At 30.1% G+C, this 10,870-nt stretch overlaps 1 protein-coding gene across 1 annotated transcript; it reads right to left on the bottom strand.

Moving 5' to 3' along the window:
* Window positions 1-200: 200 nt before the first annotated feature.
* On the bottom strand, window positions 201-7,389 carry LOC137926005 (BTB/POZ domain-containing protein KCTD9). Its single transcript, XM_068769520.1, has 6 exons — window positions 6,782-7,389; window positions 6,244-6,443; window positions 5,599-5,734; window positions 3,765-3,839; window positions 2,648-2,766; window positions 201-357 (listed from the first exon to the last, which is right to left on the bottom strand). The coding sequence occupies exons 1-6, from the start codon at window positions 7,350-7,352 to the stop codon at window positions 241-243; spliced, it is 1,218 nt and encodes a 405-aa protein (XP_068625621.1). The 5' UTR covers window positions 7,353-7,389; the 3' UTR covers window positions 201-240.
* Between the last annotated feature and the right edge of the window lie 3,481 nt (window positions 7,390-10,870).

The following is a 10,870-nucleotide window of genomic DNA, read 5'->3' as shown; positions in this document are numbered from 1 at the left end:
AATATGTGCTAATAATACATGTAATTAACACTGGTAAATTATGGAGTAAAGGATTCCTTATTAAAAGGAAAGTTTGTCACAAGATTCTTATAATGAAATTTTATTTTTATTTGTAGCTTTATTCATGTTTGTTATATTTAATAAACGAAATAAAATAATGATAAAAGTAATAATAAAATTTTAATAAAATAAATGTGAATTCAATAAGTAACCAATTAAGTATAATAAATAAAACACAGATTAACGTATTGTCTGCGACATATGTAGAGGGGTTAACATAAGTTCAAACGCCGCGTCTTTTAAATTCGCTCCTCTTAGATTTGCTTCGTGTAGGTCACTACCGGACAGGTCACAGCACTGAAAACAAAATAATTTTGCTTTTGAAGTCTTAATTTTTTAAATTTATCTACTTTAGACTATACTGACAAAGGTAATTGCCATAAAATGAACTTATTTCTTCGATAATTAATCTAAGGATATTCATTCACATTGTATAAAAAAAAATGATTAAGAAATTTTAAAACATTGATGATAAATAAATAACTCTATATGTATAAAAAAACTTTAATAAATTGATTATTGTAGAATAGCATTTACCTAATTTTTAAAACATCTGACGTGATTTCTCTTTTTTAAAATATTGTTATTTTTTATATGTCTTGTTGTGAGTGCCCATTACAAAAGTTGGCTTCATCCTAAATTTTTAAGTGTTATGTATTTCCATATAACAGTAAATTTTGTTGGCGGTCCACAATAAAATATAAATAAAAAATATCCACTTAGGGTCATTTACAGTGACTAGGAGAAATGCCGGTAGAATCCAATTTGATACAAACTATAATCAGATTGAGCTCCTATTTAATAGCATCATAATTAATGAGGTTTCTAAACGCGCCCTAGTCTGAAAACATTCTAAACTCAGACAGTTTTTTTAGCTACTATCATTACAGTAAAAACAATTATTATTACTTATAACATCCCTCACACCATATTTGGATTTTATTACAATTTATTTAATCTTCTTCAATTGCCAATAACATGCCGGTTAATAAATTATGATCGGTATTTGGATTTCGCTACCTGTAGAGTGGAATAATAATAATTATTATTCACACAGAAGCCATTATAGGTAATATAAATTTAATAATTGAAATAATTCGACAATTAATCGGAGCCAAAGATAATCGATCAAAGAGCTGCGAGTCGCAGTTTGGCCATCCCTGGTATACCAGAGGTCTATGGAAAGTGCTGTACTGCGCAGTTAGGTGGGGGTCCAAGAAAAAAGAGCATGAGCGTTGCTACCGCGAGCGTTGACAGCAGACGGAATGGAGCTGCTGAAGCTCCCCTGTCATGCCGCGAATACCAAAGGCGCGGTATAGCGGTTTTGGTAGTAGTGCTAGTAAATAAATAATAAGGATTAGATAGCGATAAGATATTTATTTCAACTTAAATGAATTACAAGTGAAGATTGTTATTAAAAACATAGGGATGGCAGTAAAAAATGTATACTAGCTTCTTGTGGGCGGGCAGGTAGACCATATGGTATTGTTAATTTATCTTTAACTTATTGAAGTCGCTTTCATAATTTTATAGCCCTTTAATATCTTTTAGTAAATATTCATCTGAAGTTTTAAAACAATAAATGTAATTTTCATTTGAATCTTTCTGAGTCCTCCTCTGTAATTTCATTGATAATTATAAATTTAATAATCGTATTAAAGTATCGAACATTAGCCTATAGCAAGTACTTTTTCATCAATACTATTAAGATCCTTTTTAAATGAAAGTTTGTCTTTTAATATGATTTATATTATTAGTATGTTAAAATTGTTGATAAAAGCTGGCTACAGGTATCTTAGAAATGGGTCTATTGTTAAACTATGGGCGAGCCTATGTCCAGCAGTGGACATTCTATGGATAAAATGATGAGTTTTAAGTATATAGTGCATAACATACGCAAATATATAGATATACATAAATAGCATATTCCTCTGTAAAACTTGTAACTCTAAATTTCTGCTACATATTGTGAACTAAAATCTTCGCTAGTACAATAATTGAAGTACCTCCAGTTACAATTTATTGCAGGGATACTATTTATTATCTGTCTTCAAATATGTATGTGTACATTACATAAATTGATTTATAATTTTTTTCTGTTTTATCGAAATAAATGAATAAATTAATAAATAGTGTATGTGTGTGTTTTATATTTACAGTGTTATACAGGCTGGTGATGGGTATTAGTGTAAAAGCTTTTAAGATGTGAATCTCTAGTTCATTTGCTCTTAATGTGGTGTAATCTCAGTACCCTACCATAAAAATCAATGGTTTGAAAATAAACAAAAATGTAGAGATTGTATAGTAAGAAGTGTTTTAAAAATTCCAATTACATACTAAAATACTACATAATAAAATTGTTTACTTTCTTTCCCTGTAGACTGCCAAAAGTTAATCGCCTGAGACATTCCAATAAAAAAAAATTAATGCAACATATTTCAGAATGATTACTTAATACAGGGAAGAGTGGAAATAAGTATAAAAGCATTTTGCTGACAAATAAGCCAATCAATCACCTAATATGAACTTTAATAGCTCCAATCTTAATTTATTATTTACATGACCCTGTGCGAATGTAAAATAGTACCTCTAAGTCAGCGCCAGCCAAAACAGCAGTTCTAAGAACACAGTTCTGAAGGTTAGCATTTTTAAGTGTTGCGACTCTGAGGTTCACTCCAGCCATGTTGCTTCCTTCTAAATTCGCACCTGAAATCATACTTGTTTATAAAATGATTTATGTAGTGAGTATTGAATGTATATTTGTAGTAAAGTAGCCTTGTATATTTTCATTCATTCATTGCTGAAACTGACCGCCGTTAAGGCCGAAAAGCTCTAGAGTGGCGACCACGAGCAGGTAGACGCGGTTTAAGCGTACCCGCCTATTATGTGGACTGATAATATAGTTGAGATCGAAGGAAGTAGCTGGATGGGGGCAAGACAGAAGGCTTATGACTTCTATTGGATGACAAGATGATGAAAGATTTATTAGGAGTTCGAGTGTCTCGAGATATGCCAGCCAATTTAATCAGAAGTTAAATTGTCATTAGTTTAGGCATCAATAAGATGATAAGGTTATTACTTAATAATATGAATATGTAAAGAAATATCGCCATTATAATCTATATATAATTCCAACTGATCATGTCAATCACCTAAACCTAAGTTTGTGCTTAGTATTTCATTAGTGACAATAATGTTTTCTAATAATAGTTATTATTCAAAACTATTTTTAACAGTTTCATCTGTGTATTGTTTCTGAAGATGTTAATGCTGTTAGCCCTGAGGCTATTACAGCTTCATCGGTACTGAGTTCACGGAGCGGAAGGGTCCGTGAACTAGAAGTTTCATTTGTATGAAGAAAGTCTGTACACTTTTAAGTTAGAAACTATTGGCCTGTCACATTACAGTGAAAATCACTTTATTTATTGATTAAATATATATATATTTATATTTTTATATATTTAGGTAAACGACAATAAAAATTTGAAGCATGTGAACTGTTAAAGTGCGAAATTTATTTCGTACTATACGTAGCAAGCAATCAAATGCAATTTCAATAATCAATATACTTTCGAAAATTATTTACACATTCATTCAGAAGGGATTATTTTTTTATGTAAAATAATATTGTATTGATGATTTCCTATCAAGTCCTACAACATGAAAAAAAAAACAATTAAAGTTCATTTATATCCCAAAATTACCTTTTAGGTTAACACCTTCCATCACAGCCCTTGACCCAGAAGGGTCTTCCATGTTACAGCCTATCAATTTGGCACCTGAAACATCATTATTACAAATCTTAGTTTTTTTATATTTGGTTGGTTCCAACCGAATGTTCAGTCGTTTATGAAGCAGCCATACAATACAAAGTGCTTGGTATGTAAGGTTTAGTACAGCATTTAAAATATTAGTGGTTAAAGGACTAATGGAAGTTATCTGTGATAAAACATGCACTGCATATGCACTGTCCACTTCATTTTAACAAACATAATGAGGCACTGGACCAGTGTAATTGGGCAATAAAGCATGATTCGGATAACTTGAACACATTATACAAATCTAAACTCTACCAATAGTTGTACCAAAGAACACAATTTGGACTAGATATATATTTATTAATATCTTACAGATTATCATACTACCACTGCTATTGTTCTTATGACCAGTTTCATAATAGCAGTCTTACACTTGATTATTTACGGATATCTGGAATGGGTAGCCCATACATCTCGGATTACAGGGATGCGAACCCAAGATCGCTGGCGACATCTATGGTCTACTGTAATTTATCGAGAAGGTGGATCAGCTGGTAAAGCTAACTCCAAGGCAAAATAAACGGAGTGTCGCTTAGTTGCGAAAACTAGCACATAGAGACAAAATAAGATAATGGCCCGAGCCAAGGATCCCGAAGGAGCCCTCAACCAGAGTTAATTAAATGAGGTTTAGGCTCAGCGCTTTCCATGCACTGGTCACTCAAACTCACGAAATCTGTGTTATTGTTGATTAAAGCCACAGAACAGTTTGGATCTCTTAAGATGTTACACTGTTAGTCAAATTTACAAAGATTGTTGACACCTAAATAATTATAGTTGTTAGTATCTCTGTCAAATGAAGATATAGCTCAAGTATGGAAATAGAGAAAATCAAGAGACACTTTGGTAAAATTATATTGTATTAAATTGTCTGTAATAAAAGTCTATTTATATAATTTTACAAGTAATAAATATAAAAATAACAATATACAAAAATATCTTTACAGAAATTATATTAATATCCAGAAAAGAAATTTATGTCATTTTTGTTACTTAGATTAATATTACTAAATCCCATAAAGTAATATAACAGTACAATATTTTGACTACCACAGAAGGTACTTCTAAATTTCGTCAATATCAACAAACCTTGGATCTTAAATCTCTTAATCTTCGACTTTCCTTTTTATTATAAATCTAAAATTAAAAGTATTATATTAAATAAACCTTATTACATTATTCAAGTTTTTAATTGATTAAAATGTATGGTGCTTGTTTTGATGTCTCATTTACATAGTTTGATATTATGCAAGTCTAATTAAAATTGTTAAATTTTATTTAAAAAGAGTAACCATTCAGTTTCTGGCCAGTTTTTTTTTAAGAAGATCAGTATTCCGAGGCAGGGCTAGCGGGTAGCTTACTACTTATAATGTTAAAATAATCAACAATTAATAGGTGCATGAAAGTATCTACTTGAATAAATATATTTTGAATTTGAATGTTAAATTTTTAATTTAATGGGAAAAATAAAAAATGTCATATTAGGTAATAGAAATAAGTTAACTTTAATTGTAAGTGTATTAATTTGGAATCTGCAAACAGTTTGATACTATAAATAAATATTCTATGTTGAAATAAATAATCTATGTTCTATTAACCTTTTAGTTTCGACAGTTCATGATGTAGTTATAAATAATTTATTTAAATATTTATGTATATATATGTATATATATATATATATATATATATATAAATAAATATATTTTAATTTTAAAATACATACCCTCCATATTAGCACACAGTGCTTTGACTCCCAAAAGCTGACTTCCCTCTAAATTGGCATGGGATAAGTCAGCGCGTTCCAAACAGCAATGTGACAAGTTAGCAAAACTTAAATTACATCGTGATAAGCAGGCATACTGAAAAATGAAAACAGGAAATCTAAATTATAAAAAAAATCCTTATATTCCTCCAAACTTTCATCATCATATCTGCAGACAGATGCACAATGCAAGACATAGGCCTCTCCCAATGATTACCATGATTTTTCACATTTTTTTTTTCTAATTGATTACAAAAGGCCTATGAGTTATAGTACAAAATCGGCTAATCCAAATTTTGGAAAAGTTTTTCTTACTACATATCATTGTTTTTTTTTTTATTTCTGAATCCAATGATTTTTGAAGAGGCAGTACCATACATTAATTAGCAGGGAGTGAGCTATACATTATAATCTTTTAAACTTATAAGCAAACACATTGTATGTATGAACATAAAGAGTATAGAGATTTAACTACATATGTAAGAAATAAATGCATTGAAAAATACTACTGGGTTCTGTTTTAAAAACAGTTTATATATTATATGTAAAAAAAAACAATTGTATGAAAACTTGCAAACACAATAATTTTTAACAAAATAATAATACCTTAAAATTAATATTCCGTAGGTCTAATCTATTTAAGTCAGCCCCAGCTAAATTGACCCCCTGGTATCTTAATTCTGAAGTAGTAGGTGTCAATATTATTGATCGTACAACATCCATTCTAGTCAATGAATGGTTATTAGCTCTTGCATATGCAGACTCTTCAATCAATTGATTCAGATGCGGTATCATGGAGTCAATACCTGAAAATTTATTATATAAGTTTATGAAAATAATGTAAATATTTGCAGTGGAAATAATAAAATAATGTCACAATTAAAGTCAATTTAAAATAACTATCTACTATACAAAAAAAGGGAATCACTGTAATTGAAATAAAATTTGCATAAAAAAATTATTAATAACATGCATAAGTAATCTCTCAATAAACTTATTCTGTCTATTTTCTAAGTAATGATTTTAAATATCATGATATATATTTATTCTGATATATATTAACAAATAAATGTGATTTTTTTTAAGAGCAGTCTAAATTGGAAACAGCAAACTCTTAAAAATAAAAATTATGAACCATAGATACCATAAAATACTGCTTCTTCCAGAACTCCCTTAGGATTAACATGCTTATCTAGAATAACATCTCCATGTCTTAAATAATTTAAAATAGGCTCGAAATACTCAGGACTTCTGTCAATTAAGTATGCTCCAGTGGAGTCGGTGACACTTGGGTGCATAAGATACACATTATTATCATTAGCAAACATACGAGCCAGCATGGACAGTGGTTCCTTTGCCAAAAGTGTAGACCTAGAGGTTGTGAAGTGTTTTCCGCCAACATTAAGAGTTATCCAGTCGGAAATGGTACGTTCACTTTCCATACTTGTCTCTGAGCAATTAGCTGATTTATTAACCGTTCCAAGGTCTTCAAGTGATGATTCACATAGATCCAAAGATAAAAAAAGTTTCTCATCATCCCTTATTACTCTTACATCAACAATTTCACAACCATTTGATGAAAACAATTTGATGCTTTCATTCGATAAATTAAAGTGTGATGAAATTTGTGATTTAAAAGCTTCAATCGTGTCTTCCACGGCCACAAGTTTTCCATCTTTCTCAATTTTATTTTTGTATACAAATGCCCGTCGCATTATATACCTTTATGAAAAGTAAATTACTGTTGTCTTGTGTTGATTATTTGTGAATAATGACAAGAGGTAAATGACAATGACATTTCAAGTGACACATTCGGTACATACAATGGCCGTTTTATGGCACATTGTCGTAGTTTATGAAACATGTGGTATAATCTGTATTACAAATAATTTTAAGCTCATTTGATACTTCTAATATTAAGTTTATGAAGTGCACGTAACACTTTCTTATGCTAACGTTATATAAGTAATCTATTTAATTAAATTAATTTATTTCTGTGATTACTTTAAAATAAGGAAATTTCAAATGTTAGCAACTGTTCTCAGGCCAAAAAAAAAAACTGTTATCGTAGTCAATTTTGTTAAGAATTTTAAATGATTTTGCTTCCGAAAATCTTTTCACGACGTAAAACTTGCCTATAGCTGTACTCTTTAGAAAAAAAAAGAGCTGGGACATCCAAACCTAAAAAATACCAAAGAAGTGAAAGTAGCTTACGGGATTCTTTACAGAGCTCAGTGTAGTTTACCGGTAACTAAAAAAGAGTTCCGATTGTACAATATATGATTTGAAAAAAATAACTGTGTTTATTGAAGGCTTCGTTTGAATCGGGAATATTGATATAGAAACCTTAAAACTAACAGCTAAATATAATACCTTAAGTTAATAACAATAATACCTTAACTTTAAGTTCAATAATTATGATCTACCGGACAATATATTACCTTGAAAATTAGTATAAAATCAAATTAAGAATTTCAGGGAAAAATAAACGGAGACTAGTAAAATTATGTTCTCTTTTAAAGAAAATATTATTAGCCAAAAGATACTGTTCTGCATATAAAATTTACTCTTTTGTTTATGTACAACAAAATAAATTAATTGATCATGCTTCCCTCGAGTTCATGTGTTTATAAAGAAGTAACAGAGCCAATCGCCAGATTCTCCTGGCACTATATCCGCAATAACAACTGCTGCTACCGTCGATTTTGCTACTTACTTTGTTGGCATCTGCTTATAAAACTTAGTAAAGTTATATTTGAAAATAACTGTAAAAAGTTAATATTAATATTTGTGACGTCTTTCAGTAAAAACCGATGCTGGAACTTCTCGTGACAACGCTGTTAGGATACGAACAACTTTCTTAAAGAAAAAAGACTTAAACTATAGTTATTAGGCAAACGTACATTATGGTCTGCTGGTATATTTAATCAATGGATGTAAAATAGCCTGAAAAAAGAAAGTGACGCGAAAATAAAATAAGAAAAGTTAAATACAAGAGGAAAAACACAAAACGAGGTAAAACTGTTAGCTAAAAAAGTGATAAAATTATTGAATGCTATAATAAGTAAAACAACAAAAAGTTAAGGAGGAAATGAAAACTTGATTCTATTTTAAAAAATATTTTGTCTTAATCTTTGATTATTCTTACAAAGATTCGAAATTGTTCTTGTTATTTTTATATTGTAATTTTGTAGTAGAGTATTTATTTGTGATTTGTACTAAAAAGGTGTATAATATGGCCTTAGTCTACAACTACAACTACTTATCTGTTTGGTGAAATGGAATATCTATTAAGAAAATACAAGAAAATCAAAATGGAAACCTCGTTTATATCACTTACCGGTTACAGTAAATGTCACTCGAAATATTGAACTTGCGAAAGAAGCTGAAAGCCGAAAGTACTGACATTACAAAAACAAGGGAAATATTTTTGTAGCTTAGATTTGCGAAGGTTTATAAGCAATCGCCTGTGAGATTCCAGCTCTTCCACCACGGTCATAGTTATTGCTTTTCTACTCTTCGCAATACAAATTTTTTTTAGAAATTAAAAATCATCTCAGGTGGCCTTTACTTCTACAACTATTGAATCATCATATCCGAGAGTGCTTGTGCTTATTGACAAGGGAATTTTTTTTAACAAAGTATTAAATCGAATCGAATTTGTTTTAAGTCGCAAAGGCCGATGAACTATAAACACTTTACTAAAATGTACAATTTCTCAGAGGAAGAGAAGATCAACCACCAACCATAAAGGTTTCCTAAAAAGTTTCAAAATAAGCATCAGTGTCATTTTATTGAACAGAGAGCGTATAGCTGCCACTTGAACCTTCCTATTTTAAGGGCCAATTGCTAACTCTTAGGTTCTTGCTTACAGGAGACGGACATCGAACAACGGCTGAAATCCAACAGGACTATAACTTATGGGTTGCGCCACTGTAGAAATCACTCGGTATATAAATAGCCATTTATTTAACTTTGACAAATACTACGTATACTACGTAAGAGTGTTCCACGTAATAGTCAGTTTAAACAATTGCCTTTTATTTCGTTTAGGATAGAGAACCTCTCTCTAGATATGAGGTTCTCTGTACCTAAAAGCGTTTCAATGTTGCCTTAAAAATGTGAAAAGAGAACAACAACGATCACACTAGAAAATTTCAGCAGGGTTTCAATTTTTGAAATAACAACCGGCTGGATCATGTATGAATAGGGCTCGAACAGAATGCGTGCTTCTTTACAATATTGAGCCGTTTAAGCCTGGATTGATTGTGTAACCGATAGACGCTTCGTCTTTACTGGAAACCGTGCATGGGACAATAGACGAGATGGTCAAGTGGGTGGAGAAATTATCCAGTTTTGCTAAATCACTTTACTGTTTAATAATATAGCCATGTAAGAATAAAATTTGAAGTTTTTAATGTATTTCTTAGCACAGGTTTACAAAAATAACCAAAAATGAAAACATATTAATTATGTAATTTATTTTATCTATTATACACAATGTTCAGATCATTTTACAACAACACTGTTTCCTTTCGTTGTTAGTTTTCGATCTATTTAAAGAGTTTTAATATGTACTTAATTAGTGATCCGCCTCGAGCACCAAACCAAGATGCTTTTTAAAAACGATGTCTCATTAATATTTTCAAGTTAATGCTAATTAAGTACTGTTGTAGATATTAAAAATATTGATGCCCTAAAGATTTCTTTACTCTTAAATAATTTTATTAGATTTAAAAAAGGAATAAGTTAGTTTTACTATATCTAATTTTATAATATTAGAATGTTACATAATTTTATTTTCCTTGGAAAACGCAATTTATGTTAAATTGACCTTTTTATCTAAAGTTAAATATAAAACAAATAGTTTTTTTTAAATCGTTAGAAAATTAAACAAATGTCATGTTTAGAAAGTAATATTACAATTTGGTTTATGATGGTGTAGTAAATATATTCTACTTCATTGTAATAATAGTTAACATAAACAGCTGATTATCCTGAAACACATCGAAAACACGAAATTGCACATGGCCCTCGTAAAATCTGTCCTCTCTGATGTATCCAATAAATGTTTAATTTATATGTTATTGACATAGTTTCCGAGAATAAATACATACGGTATATCTGTACAAGAGTATCACGTATATGGACATCGAATTTATACCTACAAATAATTTGAACAAGGAGCTGAAATTATTACGACTGTAAAGTGTTTGAAGCAGTAAAATTGGTG

Source organism: Battus philenor, unplaced genomic scaffold (genome assembly GCF_028537555.1).
Source record: "Battus philenor isolate CCGP_79_NKW_IND1 unplaced genomic scaffold, ilBatPhil1.0.hap1 SCAF_28, whole genome shotgun sequence".
Classification (NCBI taxonomy): domain Eukaryota; kingdom Metazoa; phylum Arthropoda; class Insecta; order Lepidoptera; family Papilionidae; genus Battus; species Battus philenor.
This window is presented reverse-complemented; position numbering and strand designations above follow the sequence as displayed.